The 19078-nt window shown below is 47.0% G+C and overlaps 1 protein-coding gene across 6 annotated transcripts in view; it reads left to right on the top strand.

The window, feature by feature from the left end:
- MSI2 (musashi RNA binding protein 2) overlaps nucleotides 1-19078 on the top strand; it is a gene marked incomplete at both ends in the record, with an annotated part of 397735 nt that overhangs the window by 339198 nt on the left and 39459 nt on the right. For all 6 annotated transcript variants that reach the window (XM_080712694.1, XM_080712696.1, XM_080712693.1 and 3 more), the window contains 2 exons: nucleotides 2676-2790; nucleotides 13728-13802. In XM_080712694.1, coding sequence (XP_080568820.1) covers nucleotides 2676-2790; nucleotides 13728-13802 — 190 coding nt within the window. The remainder of the gene's footprint in view (nucleotides 1-2675; nucleotides 2791-13727; nucleotides 13803-19078) is intronic.

The raw sequence follows: 19078 nt of genomic DNA, 5'->3' as shown, positions 1-19078 counted from the left end.
GAATTTCAGGGACCCTGTTTGGAGGAAAGTATTCCTTTTTAATCACCGTTTCCCCCCTACTTACAACAATACCCTAATTGCCGTACCAGTGATGGTCTAGTGCATTATGTTAAGAAAATGTGCTGCCCATTGCCACCAGAAAACCAGGAAATAAACAATAATGAAACACACAATGAAAAAAATTTAAAGCTACTCTAAGACACTTCAGTGTGACTTGCTGATATTTTTCTTTATATGATGTATACAGTTTATTTCCTATCAGATCATTGTGGTTTGCCCTTTTCCTCTTGTAGTTAAGTCAGGACCATTCTGGTTTGCTGGGAACTGAGGGGTTTCCAGTTCCAGTTCTGTTATCAGCAGCAGCACACTTTTTTGTAGCTGAGAGCATTCATTGTGGACAGACCAAATTCAGCTTAACCAGTTCCCTGTTCTTTGACTTTTAGGGAATATCTTACCATGATGATGATGGTGGTGGTGGTGGTGGTAGTGGTGGTGGTGGTGGTGGTGGTGGTGGTGGTGGTGGTGGTGGTGGTGGTGGTGGTAGTAGCGGAGGAGGAGAATTCATCTGGTGAATAGCTTCATCTGTATGTCCTTGCAGTATAAATTTCTATGGGGATGTAAATCAAAGAATGTGCACATTATGGGTTTTGATATACTGTCAGGTGCCCTTCAGAAAAATATATGCAGTTTCTATCCCCCCTCAGAAACCTTTATATCAAACAATCCTAGCTAGGCATGGTGGTGCAAGCCTGTAATCCTAGTACTTGGGAGACTGAGACAGGAGGATTGCAAGTTTGTGGTGAGCCTCAGCAATTTAGCAAGGCTCTCCACAACTAAGTGAGACCCTGTTTCAAAATTTAAAATATTTGTGTGTGTATGAGAGAGAGACAGAGAGAGAAATAGACTGACAGACAGATAGGGAATATAGCTCAAAGATAGAACACCCCTGGTTTCAGACCCTAATACCACAAAAAAAAAAAAAAAATCCTTTCCTGGCAGCCAGTCTGAAAGGCAAGATCTGTGTCTTATTTTGGGTCTGTACAGCTTCTTTACCAACCATTTGTGAATTGCCTATTCGGGTCTTTTACCACTTTCTCTTTCAGGATGCTCATCTCTTTTCATCTATAAAAATTCTTTGTGTTAAGCATATTGGTCATGAATATTGAACCATTTTGCCTATTCTTAAGGCATTTGTGGTTATTATTTTTCAAAGAGCAAAAGTAATGCCCATTACCTGGTTGTTTTGAAGAAAGAAGAAATTCTATTTTAAACAAAGTATCCCCTTAGTCACTAAATTATTTAATTAAAGTGTGTAGGACAAAAGTGTCTCCAAAATGGATAATCCATGTAGGTCCTTTTAAAAACAGCATATGCTGCACACAGGGTAGCAGCTCTTGATGTCTCGGGCACACTGTGAGCAATAGCAGTCTTCTGTGTTATAGTGATACCCTTGGCAGCTGTTGAGCTAAGCGAAGCTTTTGTTCCTGTGCCATGTGTCCCCAGACTGCTTTTTAAATAAGACCCATGGCTCTTTTCCCTCTATCCTGTCAGGCGGCAGTGTTGTACTGTTGCCCCAGCATCTCTACTGTACTCTACCATAGCCCAACTCCATTGGCAATGGGATTGATTACCTGCTAACAGTGTTTATTAAATGTGTCTGTAAACTAAAAGCTAGTAAGCTCTAAGCAAAATCTTAAGGCTCAACAGTAAAAGAGTAGGAACTTCAACATGCCAAAGCATTCATCATTTCCTAAGTTCTGCATTTCGTATAGTTCAGGTTGTAAGATAAATGACTTCTTAGGTGTACAAAGGATAGAAATAAGACATTTTGAAAGGTAAAGAGAAAAATTAACAACTGCTTGAAGATCTAGGTGCAAAATGAGAAACTCATAACCCAGGGCTAGGGATGTGGATCAGTGTTAGGGAACTTGCCTAGTATGTGCAAAGCCCTCCTGCCTTTGATCCCCATCCCCACCATAGGAAGGAAGGGAGTGAGGACACAGGTGAAAAGAATCAGTGTTTAATCTAGCGATAGCTATCTGAGGTACGATAGAGTGCAGTGCAGGTGGGTTTTATGAAAATGCAGCATCACTAACCTAGACATTATATAAATCTGACCTGTAGATCTGCACTTGCTAGGGACCATTTTCCAATAATACCTAAGCCATCTGAAGCTCAGTTTTTTCATTTGTGAGATGGCACTAAGACTAAGTAGCCTGTGTGTTTTATAAGAGAGAGAATCAGATGGCCCATGTGAAGAGTCCCTGGCCCGAATCAGAGGAATTTGTGTAAAAGGCCGTAGGATGATGAGGAGTGATCATTATTGCTACTGTTGTTCACGGGCATACCGTCAGCCGTCATCCACTTCTTTAGCTGTCATGCTTTCTGCACAAGCCTCCGTCTGAGCTTCAGCCTGTGTGTGTATCTTTAGCTTATGTCCTCGCTGCCCTTCCAGAACCTAATTTCATCCTTGTAGGTTTTTCCAAAGTAGGATTTGCACAAGTGGTGTGTTTTCTTAAATATTTATTTTGCAGGCCATTTAATCGGCGAGGCTATTTTTACAGTGAGTAAGGAGCAAGGCTAAAAATAACTTAGCTTGTAACCAGATCGGTTCTGCATTTGACATTTACGTGGAATTCATTTGCATCTCATTTGTTCGCCTTTCTGTTTAACAGGTAGAATGTAAGAAAGCTCAGCCGAAGGAAGTCATGTTCCCACCTGGGACAAGAGGCCGGGCCCGGGGACTGCCTTACACCATGGATGCGTTCATGCTCGGCATGGGCATGCTGGGTGAGTGTAGACAGGTGCCAGGGGCACGGTGGGCTAGGGAGCTACGGAAGCCCATAGACTCGACAGGGTCACCTGCCCAGTTAGACAAACTGTCCAAGCCTCAGTTTCCTCAGTTATAAATGAGGGTGATCGTTCCCTCTTTGGAGAGAGTTGTGATAATTAGATGAATGTTTATATACATCATCTTACCCTGAGCCTGGCTCATGAGATACTTGATAATATTTTCTTCTCTCCACCCATTCCTCAAAAGAAGAACAAGTCTACCTCAGCCCTTCTGGCCAACTGAGAGTTCTTAAGACCTAAGGGCTCTTGGTGGGCTTAACTTGTGTGGGCTTATGCTACATTTTCTAAAAGTTAGGGGGGGGGGTGGAGTGGCGAGGGTGGACGATAATCCTGTCTATTTAAATGATTAACATTTTCCTCTTGGGATATCAAAATTTGCATTTAAATGGATGTTTTAAATAGCCTGTTTTACTCTTTATTTGCAAAAAAAAAATGATGAAAGACAAAGTGTGTTTGTTCTGACTAAAAATGATCTCTCCTGGCTTTTAGAGGAATTGAGTTGCACACTGTGCCCCTTTCCTTAGAGGTATCTCTGTCCGTCCTGCGCAGATAATTGAAAATCTCACTGCTTAAATAGCATGAAAGATGGAGAAAGCTGGGGCATGCGTAATGGTGTGGGTCGCAACAATAATTAGAAATTTCAAGGCGAGAGAATGGTATTTTACTGCAAGTTATTGTGTGTCAGGAAAATACTAATTAAATGGGATAAATGGTAGTTAATGGTAAAATTCCATTCAGGCACATGAGCTGTCTAGTTTTAATGGGTTTTCATTTGGTTTGGCTAAGAGTCCCTCTTCTATATTGTTTGATAAGCTCTTTATGTATTTTCAGATTTGCTGCTCTTGAAATCATTCTTGGCTTAGTTTTAAATTTATAAAACTTTTCCTGGTCTTACAAAGAAGTGTATCTACTTGTCTGAGAAAATAACAAGGACAGGTAAAGCTATTTTGAGGTACTTAAAAATAGAGAGAGATGCCATTGAGAATATTAAAAATGACCAAGAGTTCATTTTTCTCAAATTAATTTCTTAGGTTTAATAGAGTTCCCAAGAAAAAAATATCCTATTATAAGTCTTTAAATATTGATGATTCTAAAACTTACTTGGAGAATAAATATTGATGATTCTAAAACTTACCAGTGAGAATATATAAGAACATATATTTTAAAACAAATGAGGATACACAGGTATTTAGCCAAATATCAGATTATAACACAAAGCTACTATAATTAAAACAATATGGTAAGCCGTGCGTGGTGGCGCACGCTTGTAATCCCCGCGCTTGGGAGGCTGAGACAGGAGGATCGCGCAGGTTCGAAGCCAGCCTCAGCTACTGAGTGAGGCTCTAAGCAACTTAGTGAGACCCTGTTTCCAAATAAAATATAAAATGGGTCTGGGAGTGTAGCCCAGAGGTAGAAGGCCTCTGGGTTCCACCCCCAGTACCACACACACACACACACACAAAAAAAAAATGGTATATAAGACTATAGACCATCCTCAATTTGCAATGCTTTGACTTAGGAATTTTCCACTTAACAATGGTGAGCAAACAGTATGGATTTATTAGAAACTGTGCTTTGAATTTTTAACTTTGATCTTTTATTGGGCTGGCAGTACATGGTCCCATACTCTCTCAAGGTGCTCATGGGTGACAGCCTAGGCTGCAGCTCCCAGTCAAACTCTCTGTCTATCATGAGGGAATGCCATTGTGTACTATGTTACTAAGCTAAGGTATTAAGTACATTTTAAATTAGGTGTCTTAAATGGGTGTATTAAATACATTTTTACTATGATGCTTTTAACTTATGCAATGTTCATTGGGACATAACCCCATTGTAAGTCAAGAACTCCCTATGTAGAAATATATAGTTGATAGAAAAACTAAAGCCTAAAATAAATATATTTCTATGTAAGAGTATATATCTTTTTTTTTTTTTTTTTTTTGCGGTACTGGGAATTGAACTCAGGGGCATTCTACACTTCAAGCTACACCCCCAGCTCTATTTTTTTTTAATATTTATATTTGAAACAGGGTCTTACTAATTTGTGGAGGGCATCACTAAGTAGCTGAGGCTGGCCGTGAACCTACTGTGATCTTCCTGTATCAGCCTCCCGAGTCCTGAGATTGCAAGCATGCACCACCACGCCTAGCTAAGTGTAATTATTTTTAAATGATTTATAAATTAACAAGAATTATTTTCTTGTTTTGATATGGTAATCACTTAGCTTTTGCTTTAAAAAGAAAAAACTTCTATTTATCTGGGAATCATGGTACATGCCTCTAATCCCAGTACTTGGGAGGCTGATGCAGGAGAATTGCAGATTCAGGCCAGTCTCAGCAACTTAGCAAGACCCTGTTTCAAAATAAAAAATAATGGTGGCACACGCTTGTAATCCCTGCCCTTGGGAGGCGGAGACAGGAGGATCGCGCAGGTTCGAAGCTAGCCTCACTGGCTTAAGAGACCCTGTTTCCAAATTTAAAAAAATATAAAATAGGTCTGGGAGTATAGCCCAGAGGTAGAAGGATTTCCAGGAATCCCAGTACTACTACTACTACTACTACTACTACTACTACTACTACTACTGATGATGATGATGATGATGATGATGATGATGAAGAGGAGGAGGAGGAGGAAGAGGAGGAAGAAGAGGAAGTGATGATGAAGATAGGGCTGGGGATGTAGCTCAGAGGTAGAATGCCCCTGGGTTCATTCAAATAAAATAAAAATAACTTTTATTTGATCTTTACCTAATATCCTATACCAAAAAGAACTCCAAATGGACTAGTAGTTTAAATAAAACTTTAAAGAAAAAGAGTTGAGCCACTACCACCTGCTGGCTCCTGGAGTCTTGAATTTAAAATGAGTATAAGGGCCCAGAAGCATAAACAGGGCTTTCTTGGGCCCACAGCTTGAGGCAGCCTCCCTCCCGCCTTTGGAGTGGGACTTGCAGCCTTGTGTGCTGAGAAGATTGCTCTCAGTGGCCATCAGGGAGAAGCAGGGGTAGCTGTGGAGTCCCTCTCCACAGACACCCAGGCCTGGCCCCCAAATGGGAGGGCAGCCAGGGCTTTTGTCCTAGGAGTCAAGGCAGGGGGGCGTTCACCAGCTCCTTAGTGTTTGAGCCCCTGCTGCTTGCCCTGCAGTGGGCTGGCCCTGGGACACAGGGCTTGGCAAGGCAGCTGTGTCCCTGTCAAAGGGAGCTGTCTAGTGGGAGACGCATGTGTGGCAGCTCACCACGGCCCCTGGCTCAGCCTCATAGAGTCATGGAGTGTACATCAGGATGAGTGGGGACCAGGCTGAGGGACTGGGAGGCAACGACTCTGCTGGGGTAGGAGGATGAGCACACCAAGGGCCTTCTGACCAGAAAGATCAGCTTTGGCATGAGGGGTCCTGCAGCGGGACCTCGGGAGCAAAGGTGGCCACTGTGTGTGGTGAGGGAGGAGCAGTGCCACGAGCTTCCGGATTGGCCCAGGTGGCCTATAGGAAAGCAGCACAGAGCTGATGGTGACAGGATAGTGTCCCTGGGCCTCTGCACACACTGTCTGGGTGGCTCCAGCTTACTCACAGGCGGCTGTGTGACAAGTGCCACATGCTCACGCGCCTGCCCCACCCTCCCTAGTCATTGGTTAAGAACATCATCACAGCTAAAAGCCCCTTCATTCTTGAGTCACCCTGCTAGCTCCACCACCTGCAAACCCCCCAGGCCCTATCTGGCCATCCTGGGTCAAAAGGTGCTCCTCTCCCAACCAAGCAGAGAGCCCTGTGTATGGAATTGATGCCGTCAGCCCCAGCCAGAGCAGAGCTCTACCAGAGAGGCTGTGTGGTCCAGAGGAAAGAGCTCAGGACTTTGGAAGCAGGAAATCTGGAGTTTCCCTGTCTCCTGTTTGGCTTGGGGCAAGTGGCTTGGCCATTCTGTTCTTCATATACCCCCATCGATGGGACAATAATCTCACCTCCTGAGGTTGTTGGAAGATAGATGAAACCATATTTTGCCTGGCAAATGCGGTATTAAATCCTAGATGCCATGGCTAGTGGTGTACACATTCATGTACCATTCAGGAAGAAAAGTATTCTGATAATTAAGCCTTATGATGCTGTATCATCACCTTGACTGTGGGATAGATCCCTCTTGCCAAGATCTTAAAGTGTGAGGGGGGAGGGAATGTGTTTTCAAATCACCAAGATGTACTGTATTCAAACAGAGCTATTGTTAATAAGTACTGGGGACTTTGGGCCAATTATTACTCAGGTAAGGGCTAGGGACATTATAACTCAAGAGTCAGAGCTCATGCCCAACATATGCAAGGCCCTGAGTTTGATTCTCAGCAACATACACACACACACACACACACACACACACACTCACACACACACTCCCTAGGTAAGTGTCTGACACACAACCTCTTGGAGTCACTTATTGTCCGCAACCAATAACCTAGCAAGACCTGCAGCTATAACTTGTGACTTTTGCATGGCAAATGGAGCCTCTTCCTCCAGCCCCAGTCCAAGGAGCCTCATCATCCATGAATTGCCATCTTCTGACCAAGATCCACGTGCTGGACTCCAGACTGTGTTGGCCCTGAGCCTCCTGAATCACCCAGCCACTTGGATGAGGCCATTAGGTGTCCTAAGAGGTCCAGAATGCCCCAGCAAAAACCAGAGTTCCAGGGAGAAGAGACAAATTAGGCATAGCATCCAGGGAAGGAACTCCCAGTCAGGTTAGCAGTCTCATCCCAGCCAGGCCAGTGGCTCCCACCAAGCCTCTGAGACACACTTGCACACACTCTCAGCATCTGGACCTTTGGGCTCACTAGGCCAGAATACTGCTACCCGTTACACGGTGACTGAAGCCCTTGACTCTTATCACTGAGACTATTTCTTCACTTCTCTTCTCTGAAGTGGTAGTGTGACATCAGGCAGTCTGGTCCCTTGGCAAGATGGCTGACATATCCCTGTTAGTCCCATGGTCGCCACCTCCCTGGTGCACTGTGTTTCCATGCCAGTCCTGGAGCTAGTGCTGTCACCACTCACAACAACTTGGTGGATGGCCTTGGCTCCTGCAGAAAGTCATATTTTAAAAACCAGTTAAGGGTACAGTGTTATGCACCTATAATTCTAATTCTTGGGAGGCTGGGAGAGGAGGATCATAGCCTCAGCAACTTAGCAAAATTCTGCTTAAAAATAAAAAGTAAAAGGGTTAAGAACGTAGCTTGGAGGTAGAGTGTCCTTGGGTTCGATCCCTAGTACCAAAATAAATAAATAATTGATTAACAAAGGAGGCTTAAACTTTTACTTATGAAAGAGCGGGAAAACAAATAGCACCCCTAGGGATGTTTTAGAAGTGAGACTGTCAGCCATAAAAACATTCAAATTTGTTCATGCAACACATACTCTTTAGTACCTACTACGGGCCAACCACTGCCCTGGACTGAGGTACAGCAGGGAGCAGAGCCTCTGACCCATTGGGAGGAGGCTGAGACACCAACATCCTGGTCTGCAAATGACTTGGACTCTGTGGAACTAATTCTTAAATTTCCCTCAAGTTTTTCTCTGTTCTTCAGGTCTCATGAAAGGGAGGCTGGTGAGTGTGTAGTTGCACAGTTATTCTTTCTTGATCGCTCTTTAATATGGCTACACATACCCTTTGGGAAAACCTACGCCTGTGTTGGTTTTAGCTTTCGTGGCCTTTTTTTTTACAAATATAGAATAATCAACCCAATGGGAATTCCTTAAAACCAATGTAGGCAAGGAAAGAGGGGAGACACCCCTAGGGCCTTTGAGCCAGACAGAACTGGAAGCAGCTCTGTCCCCTAGAGATGTTTCTGCAGCCCCCAGACTCTGCTTCACCACCCTGCAGCAGCAAGAAGCCCCAGGTTATCCAGCCCAACGCAGCAGCAGCCTGCTAGTTTTTCTTAATGAAAGTAGACTTAATAAAAGCAAACACTTGATTGTTGATATATTTGATTCCTCTTGGCCTTCTCTGCCCTCAGTCACATAATCCCACTGCCCTTAACTCTCTTGGCCTCATTGGGCACATGCTATTTATTTAACATGTTGGTAGAGAAATAGCATATTACTGAGATTTTGAAGAAAACCTTCACCCTGGCAGATCCAGGAATGGAGAGACACTGTTGTCCAGCTAACCACTTTAGCTAGAAGCATTTCTATGTACACTCATACTGAGAAGCCCCCTGAAATCCTGGCCCAGTGTTCCCCAACATTAAGCCCCTTAGAATTGGAAGCAAACAATAAATCATCATTGAGAAGAACTGGGGAGCCATAATTCATTTGCAGTGCACTAGCAGATCTGAAGGAGATCGGCTGGAACTTAAGAGTCACACCTCTGATTTCTTTGTAATCTCAGACAGGATTTATCTCTCCCCAAAATACCTGTTTGGGTCATTCCCAAGAGGTCTCCACTTGTTGAGCTGTTTTCTGGTGGCCAGAGGAAGTTCAGGATTCCATTCTTCTTTGCCTCTCCTGAGAAGAGCAGTCCAGTGGAACTGAGATGGTGGTAGGAACATCTGTATCTGCGCTGGCCACTATGGTAGCCACCCGTCTCACACATGCTCTAGCCGCTGAGCACATGAGCTGTGGCCTGTGCAACCAAGGAACAGATGTTTATATTTTATATAATTTTTATCAAATTTTAAATAGGCTAGCCCAGATCTGGAGGAACCCTGCAATCGGAACAATTCTAGGCGTGAGCTTCTTTGCAGGGGGATTTTGGGAGCTATCACATCTTTGCCTAAGAAGGACGCTTGGCGCCTGGTGTTTTGTCTGCTCAGAGACCTCATGGAGCTGGTGCTGTGCCCCAGGCAGTGCTCCGCACATCCTGCAGCAGATATGTCACACTCCAGTGGCTCCCTGGGTGAACAGCCCTTGTTGCTTGTCTCTTTCAAGTTGGGCCTGATGAGAGCAGTTTTCCATGACTGAGTAGCTGAGTAACAGAGCCTGGGAAGGGACGAGTCATGGGCCCATCTAGAATGCAAATGTCTCTAGGTGTAGAGAAAAGATCTAGAGCCACAAGTCAAAGACTCTGCCAGCACCCCAAACTGGGGGGCCCCAAAAGGAACCCACGGGCACAGCCAGCTTCTCTTATTGATTGCTGAAATTTGCTGCTATGATAGAAAGCTGATCTGTAAGAAAGGTGGTCATCCAGGCAGAAGGCTTGATTTTTTTACTTTAGTGACAAGAGATAATTACTGTGGGATTGATCAGGCGGCCAGAGTACTGGAGCAAATAAATTGTGCAGTGGCCAGAGTGGGAGGGGCCCATCTGCTAATGGAAGTGGTAGCTGGGTCATCCTGCCGTAATGTGGCTCGATGGAGCGTCCACATGGGTCTGCAGTAATGTGCTATTGATATGCAGTCAGCCGATTTCCCCCGTGTGGCTGGGTCTGTGAGCCGCTGGAGCAGAGCTGGGTTGCACAGCAATAAATGAAGAGGAAAATTGAAGTAATGTTGTATTATAAATTTATAATTTCATCTCCTGACCTAGAGGGCATTTGGTGATGGGGTTGTGGAGATGAGATCCCCTATTCTGGCAAGTGCCAAATTCTCGTCTTTCTCCTTCAGGGGATGATGATAATGACCTATCCAGAAAGAGTGGGGTGAGGCCCAAAGTTGGGGTGTACTTGGCTGCACTTTTTTCTCTCCTTTTGTAGACTTCAGTTATTACAGGAAAAAGCAATATCATCGGACCATACTGATGGCCTAAATACAGTGAGGGGCTGGCCAGTCGGTCCCCCACCCTTCCCCCACGCCAAGGGAAAGTGGCTCATGGGCTTATGCTTTTGCTGTCAGATTAGCACTAAAATATTTAAGACCCCCAGCTCTGAAGTTAGAAGCAGGAGAGCCATTTTTCTTTAGCAAAGCCCTTTGGCCACAGTGACTTGGCTGTTTGCATATTTATCAATGTTTATCAATGTTGTTGAAATAATAGTATAGGAAACCTAGTGCTGAAAGATCTGATTTGATAGGAGGTGATTAATTTGGAGAAGAATTGATCTGCCCAGCCATGAAGTAAATGCCAAGGAAGGCACCAGTGTGTGTGTGTTCATTTAAGGCATCTGAGCTCTGGACACGGCCCTCTTTCCCCATCAAGACCTGACACGGGGTCCCCTTGAGCTCCTGCCCCTCAGAGAGGAGTCAGCACAAAGCCACTGGATCATTCTGTGTCACCTGGCAGCCTTCTGCCAAGAAGACACCAAGTGCTGGGAAATAAATAGGAAGGAGCGGGCAGTGGGTCCTGTTGGAGCAGAGACGACTCAGTGGGCCAGTGAGGTTGAGGTGACTGCAAATGGGCAAGGCTCTGGCTACAGCAAGGCAAAGAAGCCACAGCTGATCTCAGTTGAGAATTTGGGCATCTGTGCCACAGGGGACCTGCAAGGCTCTACATGTAGCAAGACTCGAGCTTCAAGAGAAAAGGGAAGAGCAGATCCCTGCCTTAGGCCAGGAAGGTGCAAGAAAACTGCAGAGACTGGGCAGCTTATGGATAGCAAGCATTTATTACTCACAGCCTGGGCAAGGCGCTGGCAAATTTCTCATAGATGACACTTCTCACTGTCCTCACTGTTGGTGGGGAACATCTCTAGAGTCTCCTTTAGGTTGTTGTTTTGTTGTTGTTGTTGTTGTTGTTGTTGTTGTTTTTCAGTGCTAGGGATTGAACCCCAGGGCATTAAACCTGAGCTACACCCCCAGACCTACTTTTTATTCTTTATTTTGAAACAGGGTTTCACTGAGTTGCAAAGGGCCTCACTAAGTAGCTGAGGCTGGCCGTGAACCTCCTGTCTCAGCCTCCCAGATACTGGATGACAAGCCTGTGCCACCAGCCCAGCCTTGGAGTCTCCTTTAAAGGGGCACTAATCCCACTCAAGAGGGCTCTGCTATCAGTACCTGATCACTTCCCAAAAGCCCCCATGTCCTAATACCATCACATTTGGGGGTTAGGATTTCAATATGAACCTGGGGGAGCACCACAGTCAGACCAATGTAATCCCAAAGGGCATGGTCTGGGCCAGAGGCAAGACTCCCTCATCTCCTGATATCTTGAGTGTCTATATCAGGTGGCAGCTGTACTGGTCATAAGCAGAAACTACAACATCCATAGGAAGGGAGGGACAATACATAGGTCCTGTCACTGGACCTCTGAGTCACAGAAGCTCTGAATGGGCAGCAGGAGGACCAGCAAAGTCTGGCATATGATGGCAGAGTAGGACTTTGGTAAACGATCCTTTTTCTTTAGCCCTGGCTCTCAGGGTTTTTAAGTGCTTGGTGTGATGTGTGCAAATCCACTGGAGAGGTAGGTGTTCAGCCTCCAGAGCCCATGTTAAAGAGTGTTATTTAGGGGTCATATTGACATGAAGGGACACATAGAGACTGGTCACCACTGGAGAGCCTGGCAACCCCTAAATCCACCCAGCTAAGTGACCACACCAGCACTTTGGTGGCAAACAGGAAAAATTACTCTGGCTACTCTAAGCAGCAAAGGAAATTGTTGGAAGGAGAGTGAGCAGAGCTCAGAAAGGACAAAGAGGCTAGAGGACAGGACTCGGGAACAGGAGAGGCCAGGAAGTCAGAGCCCAGCCCTAGCTGAGGGTTCAGCCCAGGAATGAGCTGGACGGAGAACCACCATTTTCACCTCTGGATTCTGGATCGTGCTGAATAAATTCAGAGTCACCCCTACCTTCCCACCAGCTCCAGAGGCAGATCCCAGGCAAACCTTCCCGAGGCTGAGCCTGGGTTCACCTGTTCCCAAGGTCTGAGCTGGAGGGAGGCAGGTCTCCTTCCTAGAGTCAACAGGGAGTGGGCTCAGATACCAGACAACCTGAAATCAACCAAAGCAAAAGTTGTGGGGAGGGGTGGTATTTTAAGAGCATGAACATCCTGAGCTGTCTATACACTGAGTTCAGGGATTCAGAATGAGCCTCGTGTGGCAGGGACAGAAGGTAGCCATAGATCTCCTGGGCCACTGAAAGTCCAGTTCAAGGAGGCTGCACTGGCCTCCATTATAGCCAGGACCAAGAGACAGGGATGTGAAGAGTGAAGCCACGTCTCACCAGGGAGTCAGTAACAGATTGGGGAAGGTCATGGCTGCACCAGGACTCACCAGCAGGGTTCTCTGTGCACCCCATGGCCAGCCCAGCAGCAGTTTCCCCAAGCGCCCCTTAGCTAGCCCTCACTCTAGGTCATCTGCTGAGACAGAGTTATGGAAAAAAGTGATCACATGAAATGCCTATGAAGACACGTGGCCTGAGGCTTCTGAACATGGGTCATGTGCTGTGGCGCATGTACATTTTAACGAAGCTGGGCCCTGCCTCCCCAGGCCATGGCTGATTAGGCTTGGTGTTCCTCAGAAGCACAGGGTCAGCCCTGACTTTGGCCACTGAACTGCGAAACTCAACCCTGTGAACACTGAGCCCTGAGTACCCCGTGCCCTGTGTGGTGCTGGCCCTGTTGTCCACTGCCTCAGGAGGAGGCATTACAAGGACTTTAATCTCCTACTGTCAACAGCTTTAAAGTAAAGTACATTGAGGGTAAGCTCTCCAAATGTCAGGGCCAAGCACACACCCTGTGTTTGGTACTAATGCGTGACATTTACTCTGCAGGTTAGAGAAAGTGCATGGGCTTTAGGAGGTCTGGCTGCCCAAATATGGGTTAATTATAAGCAAGCTGATAGCAGCACCCCCAGCCATGGGGAGTGAGGTGGCCCAGGCCCTGGGCAAAGACCCTTCCCAGAGACAAATCATTCTGTGAAAGAAAATAACTCGGGCTGTTCCTCATCGCTCCCGCCCCAGGATTCCACTCCAGGTCTGAGGCAGCCGACTAACAGCACTCTCTCTCTTTCTCCCTCCTTTCTTTCTCTCTGTCTTCAAGGCTACCCCAACTTTGTGGCAACCTATGGCCGAGGCTACCCAGGATTCGCTCCTAGCTACGGCTATCAGTTCCCAGGTAAGTGGCTTCGACTCCCAGGGCTTTGGCAACTTGGGAGGTGGGCTGCATTTGGGAGGAAGGAGAGGACCCCCAAAGAAAACGCAGCTCATCCACACCTCCATTTAAGCAGTGATCTGCACATTCTGACTCACAAGTTCACTCCGGTTTAGCATCAGGATGCAGCTTGGAGTGTCTTGCTGGTTCTGGGTCCTGGAGAGTAGAAGCTTTAACTGGAGAGGAAGAGAATGGAGGCAGGGGCCCCTCTGCTCCCCTCCTTTTTCTCAAACCTGTTCCAGTTTCTTCTCTCTGGGTTGTGGTCTCTAGGCCCAGGACTTTCTTTCACGGCTCCGTTGCCGCCTCCCCAGTCCCCGCGTCTGCGTTCCTGATGTCTACTGACTCCCGCCTGGCTGCCTGCCTTGCTGTCGACCTGGCCACTGTGGCTCAGGTGTTTTCTGATGTGCATTGGTGTTGTGCTGTGAGGGTTGGGCTCGCGATCCATCCTGGGCAGGGCAGCGCAGCATGGATTCTCTGTTCCCTCTTTGTGGACATCAGAAACTTGAAGCCGAGTGCACAGTGATGCCTGCACACAGTCCTGGACCACTCTGTCCCCACGGTAGCTGGCAGGCCTGGGAACCCAGCCAGGGTGAGCATGGTCCAGTGAAGATGCAGAAGGACACTGTCCTGCAGAGGCCAGCTTGCCTTACCCATACACCAGGCGCTTGAGCGTGTCTGTGTGACAGGTCAGCCAAGGTGTGCAGAGAAGATGTTAGGAGTAGGTTCCTGCTGATGGGGAAGCTTCGCACAGGAGCTGGACATCCGAGGGAGCATCGGGTCTTAGAGGACTCAGACGCAAAGGGCATGGAGATGTGGCCTGGAGGGGCAACTCTTAGGCTGACAGGCAAGAGGCAGGCACAGTGAGGCTTGGGATGCCGTCAGCCTCAGCCCAAGGCTTAGAGTGGGGAAGAAGTTGGGTGGACAATAATAGGTGGGGATATTTAGAGCCGTGCCCTGTGGCCAGATGGCTATGGCAGGCCCTTGACTCCTGAGACTCATTTCACTCACCTATAAACGGGGTTTTGGGGTCTTCGGGGTCTGTGCACCTCTCTGACTGTGTGAGTCAGACAGGACAGAGAGACAACTATAGGAAGTTCCGGGTCATGGGGTGTGAGTGGGGTGGCTTCCCCTGCAGCATCCCCCAGGACCAAGGCGGTTTCCAGGGATCCTTGGCCTATCCTGAGGAAGCCCTCCTCTGTGCCATGAATGTGCCATGTTCTTGGGTTTTCCCCTGCAATTGGAGACCTGAGGCACAAGAGAGGAAGAAAACCGTGTCCCAGGGACCATTGCAAAGCCAGGGGAAGGGCCGGGATTTGAAGCAAGGCTGTCCCAGTCCTAACTTCCACACCCCACCATTTGTCCAGCACATAATACTAGAGACGAAAATTGAGATTTGAATTAATTAAAATTGAGCAAAAAACGAAAACTCAGTTCCTCAGTCACACTAAGCACATTTCATTTACTCAGTAGCCACATGTAGCTGGTGACTCCCTTGGTGCAGAAAGTAAAACATTTCTTTGGCTGTAAGTTCTGTTGGGTGGTACTGCTCCAGAATTTAAGGAGGAGGTTCGTTATGGTGCAGGTACGTGAGACACACACAAACAGGTGTGAGCAAACTCCTCCCCAGCAACATCGGCACAGCTGTCCTATGGTCAGTTAGTGTCCTCACCGTGTGTCCACTTCTACTTCCTATCCCCCTATGCTATGTGCAGATCCCAGATCCTAGCCTGTTCATCCTACCAGAGCCACTGAGGCAGCTAAGAGGGATGAAAGCCCAGGTCCCGGGGCTGCTGGCCATCCCTATCCTCTCTGCTTATACCCACTTGCCAGGGAGCGCAGATCCCCTTAGGAAGACGCAGTTTATCCCTTTACAAAGCATCCCTGTTTGCACCAGCATCTGCCCAGCCTGTGAACATCCCATCTTCTGGTTGGGGGTCCAGGTATCACTTCCTTGCAGCAAATCCCAGGCTGCTCGGTTGGGGTTTAGCGGTTCCTACTCTGCCCACCTTTGCCGATTCTTGAGAATAAATAGAGTGTTCTGAAAGAAGGGGCCAGATGCTGTTGGTAATTATTCCGGTGGGGAGCAGTTCTTTTCTAGAGAAGCTGGGTGGTGGCCAGCCACTCCCCTTTCTCTTCCGGGTGTGTTCCCAGCCCTGGATTGAGATCAGGATTCAGTCTAGAATTGCTGTTAAGTGTGATCATGGTTCCCCCCATCCCCCTTTCCCTCTCATCTGGCCCCTCTGGGCTTCTCACTTCAATTTAATCTGTTAATTTCTGTTCTTATTTCACTTTGCAGACTATGTGACGATTTCACAAGACGTACTTTTTATCAACTAGCTCTTAATCGAGGCATAGCAAAATTGGGTTTGCCACCATTTCTAGAGAGAGGACACAATTCTGACCTGGGCCACCCCAGCTGCTTCCAGTGCCCACTGAGACTCTATCCTAGCTGCCTGTTTGAACGAATGTTCTTTTTTCTTGTTTTTAGTTCTTGGAAAAGAACTCATGCTTTACTCAATTAAAAAAAAATTACTCAACTGTCCTCTCCCATCTTTCCTCCTGTATGCATTGTAATCCACCCTTAACTCCCCAGTATGTATCAGGGCCAGGGGAACTTCTCACAGACACTGTAGTGACTCCTCAGGGGAATCCTGGAAGAAGGTATCGATTTTTTTTAAATAACAATCAAGCAGGCTTGTTGGCATTGCACAGGGTGAGCTCTTGGGTGCTGGTGGTCTTTAGGGGTTGTGGTTCTGTGACTGGGAGAACACATGTCTTCTGGTAAGTGAACACACACAAACCCTCTAATAAAAATGCAAAAAAAACCCCATTATCTATAAGAGAAACCATAAATGTTAATCTGTTTGTTGTCTAGGGCCAGTGTCTCCCTGGCTACTGCCATAAATAGCATCTGTCTTTGAGAAGGGACAGTAGAGCCCCCTGGCCCTGCCACAGGTTGGACACATGAGCCCCACTTCGCACCAGGTCCCTCCCTCCCATGCTGGCCTTGCCTTCCCTGCACCACTAGGCTAGGAAGGTACTGGGCACTGAAGGCCCACCCCAGCCAGGCCACATGTCAGGCCTGGCACCCCTGAGGGTCACTCCCAGAAGGATCTTTTCCCATGATCCTGACCCTTCCCATGATCCTAACCCAAGAGAGATCCTCACTCTCTTGGGTTAATGGCATATAGCTCCGTGGGACTCCCAAGAGCCACCCCTCATCTCTGCTCATAGTTTGTGAGAAGTGACCCATGTGCTTCCCCTTGCTGCATCTGATGTGAGTGAATCCATGCATTTGATGTCAGCATCCTTAAGGACCCAATATGTGCAGTGTGGCTCATCTCATTAAAGATGCTTGATGTAATAATTGCTTAGTTTCCTTTTATTTTCCAGCAGGCTTCTTTTTATGAGTTTTTGTTTGCTTTTTTTTTTTTTTTTTTTTTTTTTTTTGTATGGCTTCCCCCTCCTTATTTTGGTGTGCTGTGAATTGCTTTGCTTCATTCGGTGAACTGTCCTCGTATGCTTGCTTCCCAGACATTTCAGCCATTGTGAGTTTCCTTCATCTCTGTAAATGGTTCATCTGTGCTGCTCCCTAATGACGTTTTATTTTTTTTCCCCTGTAAGCAACTGAGGTAGAAAAATAAATTGTTTACCACGGACATGCTGTGTGCTGCCGTCTCTTAGCCTGACAGTGTCCTGTTCTCGCTCCGGGGGAGGTGAATGCACAGAATAACCAGCGCCAGAGACAGCCCGGTGCAGTTTCTAAAAGCATGCTAACCCCCCTCCCTGGCTGCCGCCCCCTCCCAGCCCTCCGCATCCTCCAGGGCCGGGCTGGCCGGCTTGAGGTCATCTGTCCTTGAACAGAGCAGAGCATCTGCATGTACCAGCTGCACGGTCCACCCATACCCCTTCCTCTGCGAAAATGACTCTGAAACATCCAGAGCCCCTCACATCTGTGTGTCAGGTGTGTGTGAGCTCATGCATGTGCTTGTGTACCAGGACTTACATGTAGGTGTGCATGTCACTTACTTTCTTGACTCTGTAACAGTGCAGGTTGGCGGAGACACCTGGGGAGCCCCACATGTGCCTGGGAGTGAAGCTAGAGGGCCTCACTTCCAGGTCTCATATGGCCACTTAGCCGCACCTTTTAGCCTGTGGACAGTGGAAGTGCCTAGTTAAGCCAGGTTGTTGAACTTAAAGGATAATGTGTGTGTGTGTATGGGAATGTGCCTTGTAAATTAGGAAATGGTACAAAATTAGACATTTTAGGAATTGTGAGTCTCAGTGTGAAGCCTCAGTGTCGGCTTCAGTGGTTTTCCATTCATGTCTGCCAGGTCGCGCTTCCTTGGGTCTGTATATCAGTGAGGGCGTGGCATGGCATCCTCAAGGGGAGCCAGGGAGTCACCCACCCTCACACCCATTATCCCCCATCCCCAGTACCACCACCGCTTACTGATCACCAGGCACTAGATTAGGAACTGGGTATCTGGTTCTCTCAAAATGCTTATGTTGCAGCCGAGGGAGAGAGGATCAGTAGTCAGACCCACTGAGTATCATCTTACCAGGCAGAGGGAAGCTCTGTGGAGACTAAGGTGGGCTGCTTTATACACTGGCTCACTTCAAAAAAAATCAAGCTAGTAGCCAGCCATGATGGTATACGCCTATAATCCCAGTATTTGGGAGGCTGAGACTGGAAGATTACAAGTTCAAAGACAGCCTTACTAATGTAGTAAGACTCCCAGCAACTGAGCAAGACCCTGTTACAAAACAAAAATTGTTTTAAAAGTATTGGGGGTATAGCTCAGAGGTGGATTGCCCAATTAATTGCTGGTTCAATCCTCTGTCTGTCTCTCTCTCTCTCTCTCTCTCTCTCTCTCTCTCACACACACACACACACACACACACACACACACACACACACACACACACACAATTAGCTGGTAAGGAATGGAAGTATCTCCCTGGCAGAGAAATGATATGCTTAAATGCTGAATGGGGTAGTTTTAAAAGGGAAGAAAAGAAAAACAATAAAACAAATAATAATGGCTTAAACAAAATAAGAATTTTGTTTCTCTCTCCCAAGTAAAGGAAGCCTGGATGTGGCTCTGACATTCGGGGGTTTGGTTTTCTTCTCTCTTCTCATTCTGTCCTCTTCAGCATGAGACTTCTCGTGGTCTAAGGAGGCCCTTGGGCCCCAGCCATCACTTCTTCCCATAAGAATGCCTCTCAGTAACACTTCT

The sequence above is a fragment of the Muscardinus avellanarius genome, assembly GCF_963383645.1.
Source record: "Muscardinus avellanarius genome assembly, chromosome: 16".
NCBI classification, from domain to species: domain Eukaryota; kingdom Metazoa; phylum Chordata; class Mammalia; order Rodentia; family Gliridae; genus Muscardinus; species Muscardinus avellanarius.
The sequence above is the reverse complement of the archived record's forward strand: the minus strand, read 5'-3'. Positions and strand labels throughout refer to the sequence as shown.